This window comes from Terrapene carolina, unplaced genomic scaffold, assembly GCF_002925995.2.
Source record: "Terrapene carolina triunguis isolate 2854851 unplaced genomic scaffold, T_m_triunguis-2.0 Scaffold85, whole genome shotgun sequence".
NCBI lineage: Eukaryota > Metazoa > Chordata > Testudines > Emydidae > Terrapene > Terrapene triunguis.
This window is the reverse complement of record NW_020664436.1, coordinates 63,285,733-63,305,443: the sequence shown is the minus strand read 5'-3', so window position 1 is coordinate 63,305,443 and position 19,711 is coordinate 63,285,733. Positions and strand designations below refer to the sequence as shown.

The 19,711-nt window shown below is 42.8% G+C and overlaps 1 protein-coding gene across 1 annotated transcript in view; it reads right to left on the bottom strand.

Annotated features, from left to right (window-relative positions):
- Nucleotides 1–19,711, bottom strand: part of GOPC (golgi associated PDZ and coiled-coil motif containing) — a 44,532-nt gene that overhangs the window by 3,715 nt on the left and 21,106 nt on the right. The window contains exons 3-7 of the mRNA XM_024205378.3: nucleotides 8,501–8,676; nucleotides 6,834–6,999; nucleotides 2,851–2,946; nucleotides 1,019–1,183; nucleotides 99–279 (exon numbers count right to left, since the gene is read on the bottom strand). Of these exons, the coding sequence (XP_024061146.1) occupies nucleotides 99–279; nucleotides 1,019–1,183; nucleotides 2,851–2,946; nucleotides 6,834–6,999; nucleotides 8,501–8,676 (784 nt within the window). The remainder of the gene's footprint in view (nucleotides 1–98; nucleotides 280–1,018; nucleotides 1,184–2,850; nucleotides 2,947–6,833; nucleotides 7,000–8,500; nucleotides 8,677–19,711) is intronic.

Genomic DNA, 19,711 nt, shown 5'->3' with positions numbered 1-19,711 from the left:
TGATGGCATATGAAATTCATTAAAAATTCTTAATTCCAGTCAAACAGGTTTGTATAATGAATTTTCAGCTTTTAACATTTAGGCAAAAGAAGTTTTACCTTCTGATGGTTTGACAGCTGCACTTGCATTTTTCCTATTAGAACCTGAATTTCCACCTTCCTCCAATTCATCAAGATACAAGCGATAGCGATGTCCACTTTCATCCTCATATTCTACATTTTCGTCATCTGAGTCTACCTCTGGAGCAACATACACCACTTCAAATTCAATCTCCCCTCTCTAGAATACAATAAAGATTATCATGTTACTTATTTCACAAAATGGCTAGGGGGTTAAACTGGACTGCTAACAAGTATATTTTGTTGAATATCTGAAATGCTTTGGGAAAATATATGAATTAACCACTTACTCATCGAAGTGCAATAATAGCTCTATAGTTTAGGATGCACTGAAATTTGCATTAAAGTAGGGATTAAACATTTTTGCTATGAATGAATAATATAGTGTATGATCCCCAAGTCTGCAAAACTTATGCTTAGTGAAGAACAAGTTTACCAAGAATTTAAGTAAATCTATTAATTATTTGGAGAGGAAAGGCAAGTACATCAAGGGAGGCCATGGTGCATCATAGGAGATGTAGTCCAGCCCACAGAGAATGGGGACATGAGATGACTAATTTACAATTTTCATGAGAAATCATGGCAACGTTTCCAATAAAAGTAATATTTCAGGTTTTGGACAAAATATGGTTTCAATAGTTTAGTACTGACTGAGAGAATAATAATCAATAATGCTTCTTTACACATTTAGATGGAAGGCTCCAATCTAAGTACTGACCCAGCCTATCTTAAGCGCATCAAAGCAATATCTAAGAGCATAAAAACATAGGTGATACAGCTGCAGGAAACACTGTCTAAACACAAGTGCTGGGGTTGAAAGAAAATTTAAAAATGCCAAGCAACTCAATAGGTAAGAAGAAAGAAGACATATCCACATAGTGATGGATAATATAAGTTACCTGCTGGGAAAGAATAGTTACTGCTTCTTTATGTTTGGCATCTCTCAGATTCACTCCATTTACTGCTAGAATGGCATCTCCAACATGCAGACCTCCACATCGGTCAGCAGGCTGACCAGGGTGGATTTCAGAGATTAGTATTGGAACGCCGTGCTCCTTCCCACCCTAACACCACAAAAAAGAAAAAGATGGATTTATTTAAATAGCTGTTAGCAGGAAAGCAATATCTTGATAGCTTTTTAAGTATTTGTTTCAGTTCTCACAACAGAAAATTAGACAGTTTACCTTTGGTGAAAAGAATTCATTTAATGATTCCTTTAATTCCCCCTCTCTGCCCCCAGACAAGTGAACAAATCTGAGTTACATACTCAAAGAGTGAATGGCGGTAATTCTGATTATTAACAGAAAACAAAATATTTAAATCAGATATACAAATTGATGAAACAAGATTGTAAAAATAAAAAAAATGTTTTTATACATTAGACACTGTGCCAGTTACTTAGCAGTTACTTCCAGGATGCAATAAAATATAGGCACTATGGCCAGAATTTTCAAGCTCACTTGCTTAAAGGTTAGATATCTAAATCAAAGTGACCCGACTTTCAAAGATACTGGGCACCTGCTGCCAGGACCGGCTCTAGGCACCAGCAAAGCAAGCACGTGCTTGGGGCGGCACATTTCCAGAGGCGGCATTCCGGCCATCCTTTTTTTTCGGGGCAGTTGCGCTCTCGGAGCTGAGCCACTTAGACGGGGCAAGGGCACCACGCCCCCAGCCGCAGCGGGAAGGGGAAGCCCCAGCCCCGGGATGCTGAGCTGCCAGGGCCCAGCCGCTACCTGGGGAGGAGAGGGCGAGTCCTGTTGGGGAGCCGGGGCTGCGCCACCTCATCTGTGGACTGGCTGCTAGGCTGCCTTGAGCCACCCCTTATATCGGGGCTTCTCTGCGCGGCAGGGCGGGGGAGAGGGTAAAGCCCCTGCAGGCACTGGGAGAAGGTGACATCACTCCCTCCGCTTCCAGCGCTGCCTGCAAACCCAGCCCCACCTGAGCTTGGGGCGGCAAAAAAACCTAGAGTCGGCCCTGACTGCTGCATTCACTAAGTTAGCCTTTGAAAATCAGCCCACTATTATTTGGATGTATGAAGTCGACACCGAAATTTGAAGAAGCTGGCCTATGCCAAGATTCGGTGAGGCATTTCGATTATAAAACCTCATTTTTCTCTTTGCTTGCCAAGATTATATTAATTGGTTGTCAGAATTCTCCACTAACTAACCTGCATATAAAGCCTAGGCCCAGAAATGGAATATTATTGAGTTTTTTAAATGCATGTCTCTGAAGTGAGAAGTTTAAAAAAAAAATTGAGGTTTCAGATTTTTTTCAGCTATCTTGCACATTCTAGAACTCAAAATGATTTGCATTAGTTTATACATGCAGTCTAATGCATATGAAATGATGATGATGATATTAAAAGCAGTAGACTCACTGTTCCTTATATTTTATAAAAAGAATCCTGCTAAATTTAATATCTTCATGTTTCAAGTTAATATTTCTGTACATTTCCAACAGCAATTCTTACATTGAATAAAACCTGAATGGTGATGGTACAAACTACTTTTGTTGTTCATAGACAACAGTGTATAAAAACAGTTCTATGTAAGTGTTTTTTCCAGTAGATTACTATTTAACTTGTAATACTCCAATCTGTCCAAATGTCAAACATTGGCATCACTGCATGCTACAGTATCACCTAAACTATTCTCCCTTAGCTATAGCAATAACCTAAAAGTTAACTGTAAATGAAGACAGAAGGTGGAAAATAGATATAAGTATTTATTACTGTGATTGAAATGCCTAGTCCTTCATGGTCTTCTTTAACAAGGAGAACTTTTCTGATTGGACCAACGCCTTGACTCTTCTTTAAGGAATCTGGTTCCTAGTTTAACATAAAAAAGAGTAAATATAAACATATGAACTAAAAGGTACTTTTATGGTTGTTTTTTCACGTGCAGAAGGAGAATATTCACAGCAGCAGATAAGTTACATTAGTACAAGCCAACCCAAACGTAGAATATTCTTTGCCAGACAAACTGTGAAGAAGAACTGATGATGGAAACAAAAGAGAGACCACTCATCTTACACTCCTGATTGGAGGTAGCGTTTCTGTGGTAACAAGAAATGGAGGAGACAAAAGTCAGCCCCAGAAAAAAGAGGCAGACCATACAAAAGTCACTAGTTTGGAAAGCTAGTTGGGTCTACCACTCAATACTAGAAACTATATTGTGACCACAGGTGAAATTAAAAAAAACTTATGAAACCATCCCTTAATTATTACAGTGATCTAGTCAATACATTCAGTATACAATCCCAAGCATTTCTGATAATTTATTCCAGCAGGATATAAGAAACAACAACAAAAGTCAATCTCAAAATCTCACAAAAGCAGAATATATCAAGATACTTCTTTTCCTGTTATATTTTGTTAAATTTGTTGTTGCTATCCCACATTATGAGAAAAAAAAAAAAGTAACTGCACCGAAAATCTACAGGGCCGAATATTTTTATAAGCAATGAGTGATTTTAGGTGACTTAGTTGAGATGCTTTTAAGAGGCTTTATTTCAAAGAGTATTTTCTATAAAAACCAGGATCCTTTAAGGGTTATCCAGTTGGGGCACCCAAAATCACAAGCCACTTTTGAAAATTTTGACCATGAATTTGAGTTCACCCCTAACTCTAATTAAGTTTGTTATTCAGATTTTTTATAAAGATTAGGGCTGTCGAGTAATTGCAGTTAACGCATGTGATTAACTCAAAAAAATTAATCGCAATTAAAAAAATATATCGCAATTAATAGCAGTTTTAATCGCATTGTTAAACAATAGAATACCAATTGAAATTAAATATTTTTGGCTGTTTTTTCTACATTTTCAAATATATTGAGTTCAGTTACAACACAGAATACAAAGTGTACATTGCTCACTTTATATTATTTTTTTTACAAATATTTGCACTGTAAAAATGATAAACAAAAGAAACAGTATTTTTCAATTCACCTCATACAAGTACTGTTCTGCAATCTCTTTATCGTGAAAGTGCAACTTACAAATGTAGATTTTTTTTTGTTACATAACTACACTCAAAAATAAAACAATGCTAAACTTTAGAGCCTACAAGTCCACTCAGTCCTACCTCTCATTCAGCCAATCGCTAAGACAAACAAGTTTGTTTACATTTACGGGAGATAATACTGCCCACTTCTTATTTACAATGTCACCAGAAAGTGAAAACAGGCATTCGCATGGCACTTTTGTAGCCAGCATTGCAAGTTATTTACATGCCAGATATGCTAAACATTCGTATGCCCCTTCATGCTTCGGCCACCATTCCAGAGGACATGCTTCCATGTTGATGATGCTTGTTAAAAAAAATAATGCTTTACAGTTAACTCCTCACTTAAAGTCGTCCCGGTTAACGTTGTTACATTGCTGATCAATTGGAGAACATGCTTGTTTAAAGTTGCGCAATGCTCCCTTATAACAGTTGTTTGGCAGTCGCCTGCTTTGTCCACTGCTTGCAGAAAGAGCAGCCCGTTGGAGCTAGCTGGTGGGGGCTTAGAACCAGGGTGGATCGGCAGCCCCGCTATCAGCTCCCCGCTCCCCTAAGTTCCCTGTGCAGCAGCTGCCCAGCAGGCTATCAATTGCCAGGTAGTTCAGCTGTCCCTCCCCCCACTGCCGTGTGCTGCTCCTGGCCTCTGCCTTGGAGCTGCTCCCAGGAACCTCCTCCTTGCTGTGCAGAAGTGGGGGGAAGAGGGGTGCTAATGTCAGGGTGTCTCCCTGCCCCACTCCTGTTCCTTATCTCCAGAGTGGGAGGGGGGACACGACAGGGCTCAGCACAGAGGGAGCTTGCTGGCTGCAGCTGCTGTCTCAATTTGCTAATCTACTTAAAAAGGCAATGTACTTAGAGTGGGGTCAGTGTACTTAACAGGGCAATGCAAGTCTCTCACACACACAGTGTGTGTCACTGTCTCACTCTGCCATGCTATCTCCCCTCCCTCCATTCATGCTTCCTTGTGGAGTGTGAAGCTACATTTAACAACAATGTGTTAACCCTTGAGGGCTCAGCCAAGTGCTAGTTCATCATTTAGCAGTAAAGCATTCCCTGGGAAATATTCCACCCTCTTACTTCACCACCTCAACCAAGCTTCACAATCATCATTGCTGTGTACAGTATTAAATTGTTTAAAACTTATAGTGTGTGTGTGTGTGTGTGAGTTAGTCTTTTGTCTGGCGAAAAAAATTTCACTGGAACCTAACCCCGCCCACCCCTCATTTACATTAATTCTTATGGGGAAATTGGATTTGCCTAAAGTAGCATTTTTCAGGAACATAACTACAAGGTTAAGCAAAAAGTTACTGTAATTAAATTTGTGATTGAATTCCTTGGGGGAGTATTGTATGTCTCCAGCTCTAATTTACCTGCATTCTGCCACATATTTCATGTTATAGTAGCCTCGGATGATGACTCAGCATAAGATGTTCATTTTAAAAACACTTTCGCTGCAGATCTGACAAAAAGCAAAGAAGGTACCAATGTGAGATTTCTAAAGATAGCTACAGCACTTGACCCAAGGTTTAAGAATCTGAAGTGCCTTCCAAAATCCGAGAGGGACGAGGTGTGGCGCATGCTTTCAGACGTCTTAAAAGAGCAACATTCTGATGCGGAAACTACAGAACCCGAACCACCAAAAAAGAAAATCAACCTTCTGCTGTTGGCATCTGCCTCAGATGATGAAAATGAACATGCGTCGGTCCACACTGCTTTGGATTATTTTTGAGCAGAACCCGTCATCAGCATGGATACATGTCCTCTGGAATGGTGGTTGAAGCAGGAAGAGACATATGAATCTTTAGCATATCTGGCATGTAAATATCTTGTGACGCCGGCTACAACACTGCCATGTTCTCACTTTCAGGTGACATTGTAAACAAGAAGCAGGCAGCATTATCTCCTGCAAATGTAAACAAACTTGTTTGTCTGAGCAATTGGCTGAAGTAGGACTGAGTGGCCTTGTAGGCTCTAAAGTTTTACATTGTTTTATTTTTGAATGCAGTTATTTTTTGTACATAATTCTACATTTGTAAATTGCACTTTATTGATAAAGAGATTGCACTACAGTACTTGTATGAGGTGAATTGAAAAATACTATTTCTTTTGTTTATCATTTTTACAGTGTAAATATTTGTAATAAAAAGAATATAAAGTGAGCATTGTACACTTTGTATTGTGTTGTAATTGAAATCAATATATTTGAAAATGTAGAAAACAATCAAAAATACTGAAATAAATGGTATTCTATTATTAACAGTGCGATTAATCGCGATTAATTTTTTAATCGCTTCACAGCCCTAATAAAGATGTTTTGACAATGAACACTATTAAGTCAACATTTTGAAACCTATGTGCCTGTAGTTAGGCTCCTTAATCCATAAGTTGACACCTAAACAGAAGTAGTCTGATTTTCAGAAGGGCTGAGCACCCATCACTGCCAGGGAAATCAATGGAAGCTTCAGGTGCACAACTCAGGCCATTATAGCAGAGTCACTATTCAAGATAGAACCACACTTTAATCCACTGTAATATATGTAACACCATAATGACTCGGGATTATATCATCACATACAAGGGAATACAAACTACAGCAGAACAAGCATGAAGAGGGAGGATTATACATATTAGTTCTCCCTGGAAAGCTGTGAAGGACTGGTGGAGAAAATAGGGGAAGGCAGGCTCACTAAGATAAGAAATATCAGAGTTCATCTTACATGCCCTGGTGGTGCTTGCATTGGTCGTTTCAGGTCATTACGACCCCGACATGCTCTAATAACAGTTTTGTGACGATGCAGGTGTATTTCTGCTTCTAGCTGGTTCCAAAGTTTATCATGAGCAGGACCCTTCATATCTCGACCTAGTAACTGAATCTGCTGGACCCTACAAAATGAGGAAGAAGAAAAAGAGTGTGTACAATACATCACAACTGAAAATTGAGGTATTTCGGTACTCACAATTTATCTGCTTTAGTGAACTGCAGTGTTGTAACTTGCACCCATGTGCTCAAACCAGCACAGCTGCAACAGTGCTGAGCATGTACACACACAGCACTCACTGAAAGTTTCAGGACTGTGGATTGCTGTACGTACCTACCTCACAGTACCCAGCACAGTTCCTGGAAGCAGGTATATATGGCTTGTAAGGTGAGGATTTTTGCTTAAATCAACTGTAACTGCAAGATTTTCCCTATCTAGTGAAATCCTCTCTTTCCATCAAGCCCTCCAACTCTGGACCCTGCCTCAGAGGTCCAAACCCCCACTGGAGGCAACCATCTGGGGTACAAACCCCCAACCATTTCCCTGGGTGTTGGGCAAGAAACATCGTCTAGCAACAGCTGGAGCTGCAGTAATGGCAGACAAAGAAACTGTCTGGGTTCCCCCTCCAATCCAAGAGGCCCAAATTGTTTCTGAGGGCAGCCTTGGAGGACTGTCTCAGTGGACAGTGGGTGAAATCATAATAGAGGGGTACTTTGGCACAGAGGATAATTTAATATCCTTTTTAAAACAAAGAACTGGGGAAATAAAAAACAGACAAGGGGTAAAAAATAAAATGCAAAAAAGAGGACTAACAATAGCTTTGTAGAGGGGGTAGTAAGGGATAATTTCTAAACATTTTGAAAGTTAAAAGGAACTAACATTGTGTCCCTATCATCACTCTCACTACTGTTTATCTGTTCAATCCCCTTCCCACACCTTTCACTGGATTTTTGTCTTTTTAGATTTTAAGCTGTTTGAACTAGGAACACTGTCTCCCTAAATGCTTGCACAGGAGTAAACAAAATGGGGTCCTGTCCCTGAGTGGAGCCTTTAAGTTTTACCACAATACAAATAAGACGTGATTTTACATTTAAATTCCCTTTTTGTTTTGGAATAAATATTGGTTCTTTAAACATACCTTTGGAATTAGGCTATTACCGAAGTAGTCACCTTAGGTCATTCATGGAGCTAAGGAAAACAAACTTTTGTTCTATGGGGAGAGACGGAAGGGTTTCTTTTATCTCTCCCTGAAGAACAGACATTTGCTTTTCTCACATGGGGCAGGAACCTGACCTGAAATATTCTGCTCAAGGCTTAGGCGGAAGTATGCATATTCCTAAAAGATGCTTCCAAGCGGCTGGTTACAGTTTGCAATGGACATAGTGAAAGCCTGGTTTATTTTCAATAGCAGGAGAAATAGAGGACCTATAAAGGTTAAACATACCCTAATCCTTCCATAATTCTGATACTCATATACAATTATTTGTATTATCGTAGCCCCTATGAGTCCCACTCATAGACAAGGACCCCATTGTACTAGGCACTCTATAAACAGAACAAAAAGATGGTATCTGCCCCAAATAGCAAAATTATCATAGTGTGGACCTGAAATTACTTGTACAAACCTTCCAGCTAGTTCTTTATCTAAGTATTTGGCTGCCAGTCTTGCCCCATAAACCTCAGCCTGAAGCACAGCTATGTGTCGACGAAGTGCTTCGTTTTCCTTCCTCAGTAACTTCACCTCTGCCTCAAGTTGAGCTTCTTTCACCTTTTCTTTCTTGTTGGCTTCAAGCTCTCTCTCCTAAAAAAAAAATTAAGAAAAAAATTGGTAGTTTTTATTTCAGTTATTTCAGGAACAGTGCTAAACATTTCTGCAAATAAACATGCAATAACTGCAGCATTACATAATGCATTACTCCCTCTAGAAAGTATTGTGGTATTGAAGCTATAGTTCTTTTATTATAAAGACTCTTACAAAAGATCCATAAAATTGTCTTACATTGGGATTAACTTTCCTTACATCATAGGATCCTTTTCCTTTAAATAAAAGACGTTGGGGAAGGTTTCAAAAGGCACAAAGGGCAATTATGTGCTCAACTCTATAGAAAGTCAGTAGAAGCCGGGCACCTAATTCCTATTTGTGCTTTTGAAAATCTCTCCCCTAAACACCACCAATGCTAAAGACTTCTACACAAAACACTATATAATACAGTCATCAATTTAAAACAAAAAATTAAAAGTGAAATTAGTTATCACTTCATTAACAAATTATGCCTTAACATCAAATTATCTTTATGCTATCAAATGTGTGGTAATTTTAAGAGACAGTCAAACAAGGCCTTTAAAATATATGCCAAACACACATGGGTGACGATATCTATGGGACGATATCTCTGAAAGGAACTGGTTGTCAGGCCTTGCTAGGGTTAAGACCTGCCTAGCTTTGGAAATTATTTAGAGTTTAATTTCCAATGGCAGTAATATGCTACATATTATTTTACTACTATTTGTTATTTATATTGTCGTAGTACACAGGAGCCCTAGTCATAGATCGGGACCCCACTGTGCTAGCACTCGACAAACACAGAACTAAAATACAGTCACTGCCCCAAGGAGTTTACAATCTAAGTGGAAGACAAGAGACAACAGATGGATTTAGGCAGATGGGAGAATACAAGGAAACAATGAGACAATATTGGTCAGGGTGACAGGACTGCTGGTGTACAGACGACTGCCTAACTGTTGTCAAGTTTTTTTGTAGGCATCATGGCAAAGAAACTTTGAGGATGTTTACGGGGAGCACTTCCCAAGCTTGCGGGACAGTATGCAAGAAAGCATATAGTGCTTGTTTGAAAATGTAATAAGTGGATGATGGAGGCTGGCATCATGGGCCAATCGGAGATGGATGTCGACAACTCAATACCTAATGAAAGATGATAGGTAGGGTGGGGATTGACTGTGAAGGGCTTTGAAAGTGAATACATGCAGCTTATGTTTGATGCAATAGAGAAAGGGAGCCAGTGGAGGGATGCAAAAAGGAAAGTAACACAGTCAAAGCAATGGCCTAAGAAAATGATATTTGCAACAGTATTCTGAATGGGTGAGTGGGGCAAGATTGCATTGGTCAAGACCAGAGAAAAGGATTTTGCAGTAATTGAGACAAGAGAGGGTGAGAGCTTTGGCAAGAGTTTTAACTGTGTTGATGGATACAAAAGGTCGGATCTTAGAGATGTTATGCAGAAAGAATTGGCAAGGTTTAGATATAGCCTGGATGTGAGGTCTTAGAGAGAGGTCCAACTCGAAGATGACACCCCGGTTATGGGCCTGAGTGACAGGCAGGATGTTGATGTAGTCCACAGTGCTCAAGAGAAGAGGTGGCAAGGAGGGTAGAGATTAGCATCTCTGTTTTAGTCGTGTTGAGCTTGCGTTGACGGGGAGACATCCATGAGGAGATGTCAGAGAGACAGGCCAAGATTTTAGCTTGGTCAGAAGGAGACAGTCTGGGGTAGAGACATACATAGCTAAGTAGTCAGCATAGAGACAATAGGTGAATTTGTGTTTGCAGATGAGATTACCCAGAGATAAGGTGTAGAGGGAGAAGAGAAGGGGTTCAAGGACAGAACTTTGTCAAACCCCTACAAAAAGTTAGTGAGTGGATAAGGAGGATTCTCCCACAGACATACTGAAGAAGCAATTAGAGAGGTAAGAGGAGAACCAGAAGAGGACAGAGCCACAGAAGCCAAGAGAGGACAAGATTTCAAGAACTTGGTCAGCTGTGTCAGAGGCAGCTAACAGGTCAAGAAATATGAGGATGGAGTACTAGTTTTGAGCTGTAGCATTAGAGACTTTGTTGAGTGTGGATACAGTGGTGTGCAAGAGGCAGAGCTGGATTGGACAGGGTCTAGGATGGAATTACAAAGAGAAACCCCAGACAGAGAGTGTAGACTATAAGCTCAATAAGCTTAGTGATAAAGGGAGATGGGAGATGTGGTTGTAGTTGGAAAGAGAAGTGCGATCAAGGGTGGGAGAGACTACAGCATATTTGTATTGTAAGGGGAAAGAGCCAGAGACAAGGGGTATGTCTACACTACGGGATTAATCCGAATTATATAATTCGAATTTGGGAAACAGATTGTATAAAGTCGAATGTATGCGGCCACACTAAGCACATTAATTTGGCGGTGTGCGTCCATGTACCGGGGCTAGCGTCGATTTCTGGAGCATTGCACTGTGGGTAGCTATCCCATAGTTCCTGCAGTCTCCCCCGCCCATTGGAATTCTGGGTTGAGATCCCAGTGCCTGATGGGGCAAAAAACATTGTCGCAGGTGGTTCTGGGTACAGCCTCACCCCTCCCTCCATGAAAGCAACGGCAGACAACCATTTCGTGCCTTTTTTCCTGGGTGAACACTGCAGACAACATACCACGGCAAGCATGGAGCCCACTCAGCTCAAGAAAGCAGTCATGAACATTGTAAACACCTCGCGCGTTCTTGTGCAGTTTATGCTGAGCCAGGACCAGAAAAACGAGGCAAGGAGGCGGCGGCAGCGCAGCGACAAGCGTGATGAGGACATGGACATGGACACAGAATTCTCTCAAACCGCGGGCCCCGGTGCTTTGGAGATCATGTTGTTAATGGGGCAGGTTCTATCCGTGGAACACCGATTCTGGGCCCGGGAAACAAGCACAGACTGGTGGGACCGCATAGTGTTGCAGGTGTGGGACGATTCCCAGTGGCTATGAAACTTTCGCATGCGTAAGGGCACTTTCATGGAACTTTGTGACTTGCTGTCCCCTGCCCTGAAATGCCAGAATACCAAGATGAGAGCAGCCCTCACAGTTGAGAAGCGAGTGGCGATAGCCCTGTGGAAGCTTGCAACACCAGACAGCTACCGGTCAGTCGGGAATCAATTTGGAGTGGGCAAATCTACTGTGGAGGCTGCTGTGATGCAAGTAGCCAAAGCAATCACTGAGGTGCTGCTATGAAAGGTAGTGACTCTGGGAAATGTGCAGGTCATAGTGGATGGCTTTGCTGCAATGGGATTCCCTAACTGTGGTGGGGCGATAGATGGAACCCACATCCCTATCTTGGCACCGGAGCACCAGGGTACCCAGTACATAAACCGCAAGGGGTACTTTTCAATGGTGCTGCAAGCACTTGTGGATCACAAGGGACGTTTCACCAACATCAACGTGGGCTGGCCGGGAAGGGTTCATGACGCTCGCGTCTTCAGGAACACTACTCTGTTTAAAGGGCTGCAGCAAGGGACTTACTTCCCGGATCAGAAAATGACCGTTGGGGATGTTGAAATGCCAACAGTTATTCTTGGAGACCCAGCCTACCCCTTAATGCCATGGCTCATGAAGCCATACACAGGCAGCCTGGACAGGAGTCAGGAGCTGTTCAACTACAGGCTGAGCAAGTGCAGAATGGTGGTAGAATATGCATTTGGCCGTTTAAAAGGTCACTGGCAATCGTTACTGACTCGCTCAGACCTCAGCCAAACCAATATCCCCATTGTTATTTCTGCTTGCTGTGTGCTCCACAATCTCTGTGAAAGTAAGGGGGAGACCTTTATGGCGGGGTGGGAGGCTGAGGCAAATCGCCTGGCTGCTGATTACGTGCAGCCAGACACCAGGGCGATTAGAAGAGCACACCAGGAAGCGCTGTGCATCAGAGAAGCTTTGAAAACCAGTTTCATGATTGGCCAGGCTACAGTGTGGAATTTCTGTTTGTTTCTCCTTCATGAAAACACGCCCTCTTTATTGACTCATTCTCTGTAAGGAACCCACTCTGCCCCGTCCCCCAGCTTGCTTTCAAAGGAAATAAAGTCACTATCGTTTAAAAATCATTTATTCTTTATTAACTGGTTATAAAAAGAGGGAGGGAACCCGGGTGGGGTTTGGGAGGAGGATCAGCGGGAAGGAAAAGGCCACTAAAAAAAGTTCAAAATAATGACAGCCTTTTGGTTGGGCTGTCCACTGGGGTGGAGTGGGAGGGTGTACGGAGCCTCCCCCCCCGCATTCTTACACGTCTGGGTGAGGAGGCTATGGAACATGGTGAGGGGGGAGGGGGGCTATACAGGGGCTGTAGCGGCACTCTGTTATCCTGCTGCCGTTCCTGAAGCTCCACCAGACGCTGGAGCATGTCTGTTTGCTCACGCAGCAGCCCCAGCGTTGCATCCTGCCTCCTCTGATCTTCCTGCCGCCACCTCTCATCTCGAGCGTCTCTCCTCTCCTCACGTTGGTCCCGCCTGTCCTCACGTTGGTCCCTCCTGTCCTCACGTTCACTGGCTTCTTTCCTATACTTTGAAACCGTGTCCTTCCACTCATTCAGATGAGCTCTTTCACTGCGGGTGGATTCCATGATTTCTGCGAACATCTCGTCTCGCGTCTTCTTTTTCCGACACCTTATCTGAGATAGCCTTTGGGACGGAGGAGGGAGGCTTGAAGAATTTGCAGCTGCTGGAGGGAGGGAAAAAAGGAGAGAATTTTTTAAAAAGATACATTTTGCAGAACAATGCTTATACTCTTTCACGGTGACCAACACTATTCACATTACATAGCACATGTGATTTCTGTGCAAGGTCGCATTTTGCCTCTTAATATTGAGTGCCTGTGGCTTTGCTGCTAGAGATCACAGACTCAGGTCCGGGCAACAGAATTCGGCTTGCATGCGGCCATGGTAAGCCATTGTCTTTCGGCTTCTGCGCCCTCCTTTCCCACATACCAAGCAAAGCCCATTGACTGCTGCGGTTTTCCTGTTAACCTTCAGCAGCAGAAAACAAACTAACGCCCCCCCCCATCCAATTCTCTGGGATGATCGCTTTATCCCTCCCCCCCCCGCGTGGCTGGTATCAGGGAAGATCCCTGCAGGAACCAAACTAACACCCCCCACCCCGCCATGAATTTTCTGGGATGATCGCTTTACCCCTCCCCCCACCGCGTGGCTGGTATCAGGGAAGATCCCTGCTAGCCAAACGCGAAAAGCTCTGGGCCAATTCCCCGCCCCCCCCCACGCTTGGCTAACTGCAGGGAAGGATTTCTTTTCAGCCACAGGCAAACAGCCCAGTAGGAACGGCCACCTCTGTCCCCTTAATTAAATTCCCGTATTTCAACCAGGTTACCATGAGCGATATCACTCTCCTGAGGATTACACAGCGAGATAAAGAACGGATGTTGCTTGAATGCCAGCAAACACCGGAACCATACGCTGCCAGGCTTTGTCATGCAATGATACCAGATTACTTGCTGCAAGCATGGCGCGGTCAAGTGTCCTACCATGGAGGACGGAATAAGGCTGCACTGCCCAGAAACCTTGTGGCAAGGCTTTTGGAGTACCTCCAGGAGAGCTTCATGGAGATGTCCCTGGAGGATTTCCACTCCACCCGCAGACACGTTAACAGACTTTTCCAGTAGCTGTACTGGCCGCAAATGCATCCCAAGTCCTCAGGGCAAAGTAATCATTAATAAACGCTTGCTTTTAAAACAAGTTTTATATTTTAAAAAGGTAAACTCACCTGAGGTCCCTTCCATGGGGTTGTGGTCTTGGATACTGGCTTGGGAGGGATGGGAGGGTACTTCAGTCAGGCTGAGAAAAAGATCCTGGCTGTTGGGGAGAACGGAGTGATAGGTGCTCTCCGCAAGCTCGTCCTCCTCCTCCTCTTCCCCGTCCGCAGAATCCTCAGGTGTAGCTGATGAGATTATCCCCACCTCGGAATCCACGGTCAGAGGTGGGGTAGTGGTGGCAGCCCCCCCTAGAACTGCATGCAGCTCGGCGTAGAAGCGGCATGTCCACGGCTCTGACCCGGAGCGACCGTTTGCCTCCTTTGTTTTTTGATAGGCTTGTCTGAGCTCCTTGACTTTCACGTGGCACTGATCTGAGTCCCTATTGTGGCCTCTCTCCATCATGCCCTTGGAGATTTTTTCAAAAGTTTTGGCATTTCGTCTTTTCGAACGAAGTTCTGCTAGCACTGAATCCTCTCCCCATATAGCGATCAGATCCAGTACCTCCCGTACGGTCCATGCTGGTGCTCTTTTTCGATTATCGGCCTGCATGGTTACCTGTGCTGATGAGCTATCTGTGGTCACCTGTGCTCTCCACGCTGGGCAAACAGGAAATGAAATTCAAATGTTCGCGGGGCTTTTCCTGTCTACCTGGCCAGTGCATCCGAGTTCAGATTGCTGTCCAGAGCGGTCACAATGGTGCACTGTGGGATAGCTCCCGGAGGCCAATACCATCGAATTGCGGCCACACTAACCCTAATTCGAAATGACAATATCGATTTTGGCGCTACTCCGCTCGTCGGGGTGGAGTACAGAAATCGATTTTAAGATCCCTTTATTTTGAAATAAATGGCTTCATTGTGTGGACGGGTGCAGGGTTAATTCGATTTAACGCTGCTAAATCCGAATTAAAGCCATAGTGTAGACCAGGCCAAGCAGAGGTTAAGTTGAAGAGTACGGTAGAGGAGATCATGAGATGGGATGTGACAGGGTCACAGGGGCAAGTAGGAAGGTTAGAGGAAGAGAGCAGATAAGAAAATTCTGTCTCTGTGATGAGGGAGAAGGATGCAAGAGTTGTAGGAAGGGAAGACAAGCTGAGGGGAGGGAGAGTCATATTGTATTTTGTCACATTTTCTCTTGGATGAAATAGACAAGATCTTGCTGAGGAAAGAAGTGTTTAAGGAGTGAGTCAAAGGTGGCAGAAAGGCAGCGGGGTTGCAGGTATGGGATTCAATAAGTTTGAGAACTCAAGCTGTTTAGCAAGGAAGATGGCAAAACTGAAGGAGGAAAGAACAAATCAGTAGTGGAAGAAGTCAGACTGGTCATGGGAGTTCCATCAAAGTTGCTCCACAGTGCAAGAGCAGGAAGGAAGAAACGGATGCTGGGGGTGATCCAGGGAAGGGGGCTGGCAGCGTGGACCTTGTATGGGAGAGAGGGACAACAACCATATCAGTGGAAGAAATGGAGGAGAGCGAATAAGATGTCAGTGCTGATGGATTGGAAGCATAGAAAGGCTGAGTGACAAAGGGTGAGGAGAAGGGCTGATGGGTGATGCTTAAAGACACCAATTGATGGTCAGAGAGGGGAACTCTGAAACAGCGAGAGAGAGAGAGAGAGAGAGCGCGCGCAAGCAGTGTTTAATGAAAACCAAGTCAAGTGAACAGCCCTTTTGGTGAGTGGAAGAGTTGAACCAGGACTGCGGGTCAAATGAAGATTCAAAGGAAAGGAAATACACAGTTAAGGGGTCAAACAGATCATCAAAATGGAAACTGAAGTCACCATGGATAAGGCTATGCCTACATTACTGGCTAAATTGGCACTGCTGCAATCGATGCAGCAATGTCGTTTTAACAGGTCTGGTGAATACACACTAAGTCAATGGGAAAGCGCTCTCCCATCAACGTCTGTACTCTACCTCCCTGAGAGGTGGAAGCTATATTATTGTTATAAGTGACACCTAAATTTTACTGAAACTGAAACATTAGAGACAAATATTTTTCTCGGTTAATTTACTTTGGACATTTGACAGCATTCCGTGTACATTTGGTGTCACAGTTTCCTGTGCATGGGCATGTTGTCAATTTCGACTGCTGTTCATGGGGATCTTTCACCCAGCAAGAGAGAGAAATGGCCTGGTAAAACCACTTCTTTCAAGGGGACTCACCGACAAGCGTTGTACCTGAAACTACTTTTAAAAAGTGACTAGATTTCAAGTTGACAGTGTTCCTTTAAGATCACAGGTCCTTATCCTGAAAAATGCTCAACATGAAAGGATCTCTCATCATGCAAAGCCCTAATGAAGCCAAAAGGGTCCATGCGAGGGTCCTCACTTGTGGAGCATTCTTGCAGGATTGGTGCCTAAATGTGCAACTTTATGCACAGAATTCAGCAAAAAGACTCAGTATTCCAGATATAAGGAGACCTACATTAGTTAGTATGAAAGATTTATTTAACATGAGGCTGCTCAATTTTTAATCTTAAAAGAGGATCTTATTATCCCTTATTTCTCCATTCCTCATAATGAAAACAATTATGGAAACTCAAATTACTGTACAATGCTCAATCTGAATGCAGAGAAAATATATAATTATCTTTTCCAAGACCCAGAGCCCAGATATGGCTGTAATTTGCTCAACTCTGATTGGTATTATTTTAGAGAAACACTTCAAGATGAAGGCAGATTATGATTACTTACACATAATGAAAAAAATCATAGCAGAAAGATAGAACAGTAAAGGGATACGGTCCACTACATTTACTACTATTTCCTTTGGTAATTTTTTATTGCAATACCTATACAAATGTCACTAAAATGTACATATTTTGTTGTCGAATATTTAAAATACAATTTGATATTAGCATTGATTACACTGGGTTGTAATTATCTGAACATACCCCATATTGGAGAGGTAGGTGAGTGATTTCTTTGTGAAAAGTATTTGCCTATGCGTAACAGGTTGTTTTTGCCTTTTATCATTTTTCAGTGAGAGTTCATTTGAGAGCTTAGTGCTTGTCTGGTGTTACCTGCAGAGGCGGTGTTGGGGCATTTGATGCTCTGGATGAGGTACACATGTCGTGATAGGCATTTATAGGACCCTTGGATCTTGAAAGGTGTGTTGTAGAGAGTATTGATCATCATAGCACTGAAGACACGTCTTCAGGTTTTGCATCTATTGTTCTTGCAGAATCTGGTACAGCTTTGAGTTGGTGTGTCCTAGTCTGTGGGGAGCTTGCTTCTGATGATGAGACTGGCGAGGTTGGGAGGTTGTTTGAAGATCAGAACAGAAGGTTCAGGAAAGATTTCTTTCAGCATGTGGTCCCCATCAAATATTGCTTGTAAATGTTTGATGACACCCCATGCGTATTCTTGTGCGGGGAAGAAAAACCCAAACAACCTCACCGCCCTACTACCCCATACTGGTACCAATAGAGTGTATCATCAGATAATTACAACCCAGTGTAATTGATGCTAATGTCAAGTTGTATTTTAAATATCTGAAAACAAAATTATTTTATAACTCTGCTGGACACTAAAAACCATGGACTGAGCTGAGACACCTATTTTATAGTTCACAACAATTTGTAACACACTTGCTGCCTACTAACCCTGCATTGTCTTATGAAACTGATCTGATCTAGGAAGTTAGACCGGGTTTGCCCAACCGGCTTCCAGCCACAGCTATTGTGATAGTGGTATGGCCATAGACAATTGTCAGAATGCTGAGCTTCCCATATGATGAAGATTAGTATATTTCTCATCTCCTAAATTGCCATGTTATATAGTTGAATAAAGAGACTGTATTACGCAGTAGTACACCATAGTACATATATTAGCCCCAGTCCTTAAATATGACTGAGAAATGCATGGCACAGCTCAGGATGGGGGCATAAAGGTAGTTTTAAATCACCTTTGTGCCACTCCCCATGACCCTCCTGATCCAGAGCTGGGTATATGCTGGGTTGATTCCCAGGTGCAAACTAGAGCAACCTGGCACATAGCCACAGTCAGCTCAGGGTCAGAAGGACTGGAGGGGAGAGGCGCAAAATACAGTGACAACAATTTTGGCTTAACATTTCCTTTATGTCTCCCAATCCTGAGCTGCAGCATACACCCTCCCCAGCTTCACCAAAGGACTGAAGATACCATATGAACTATGTGTACTTTTTGTATAATACAGGTTCTGCATTTAAAATAGATAAGTTAGGTAATAAGAACAGCCATACTGGGTCAGACCAATGGTCCATCTAGCCCAGTATCCTGTCTCTGACAGTGGCTAGTGCCAGGTGCTTCAGAGAGAATGAAGAGAACAGGGGAATTTCAAGTGATCCATTCCTGTTGTCCAGTCCCAGCTTCTGACAGTTGGAGGTTGGGGATGTGTCCCTGACCATCTTGTCTAATAGCCATTGACAGATCTATCCTCTAAATGTGAGACATAATACTTGCTAACCTCCCCATTTCAAAGGTCATATATTGGCCTTTGGGCTGGTCTAATTTACTTCCTCCCAATGGCCATGGGGCAATTACAGGAATTGCCAGGGTGCCGGGATGCCCTAGCCACATCCCTTATACTGGCTGCAACGAGGGGCATGCCCTTGTTGTATTATGGCAACTCTACCCCAGGGGAGTGTAATATGCAGGCATGATCTTCATGTAGCCATTAGGCTGGCTTTAGGGTTGCTATGCACTACCAGGATGGCACAAAGGTGCCCCAACACTCCCAAAGATCTGAGCTAGTATATGTCCGCTGATTGTACAATTTATTCTCAATTTGTAAGATATCCTATACATATAAAATGTCAGAAAGAGGCCATAGTTTAAGGCTCATGCATGAAGGAACAGATTAAAAGTCGAACATTCAATCTTCACTCTGCATTATTTCGAAAGCTTGTCTTTCTCACCCACAGAAGTTGGTCCAATGAAAGATATTACCTCACCCATCTGGTCTCTCTAGTATCCTGGGACTGACTCAGCTATAACAACACTGCACAGAGCTCTGCATTACCTGACATTTTTGTTTAGTTTCTGAACCCTTACATTATACTAACGGTATTTTTTTGCATAGCATTTCCTTGGGTATTTTTGGTTTGGTTTTACTTGAGAAAAGATTAAGAGCTTCTAGAATGTGTAATTTCCTTGATCCAGAGATTTTGGTTTGGCCTGTCAAAGGCTGGAAAATTACATTCTAGAACCAGTTAGTGAGACGAAGTTATAGGCAATTGAAAAAGGTGAGGTTAAAATGAAAGTTGGAACTGAACCTTAAACATACACAGTGCTATCCACTGTCCATTCTTTAAGTGGCATTCTAACACTGTCCATTCTTTAAGTGGCAT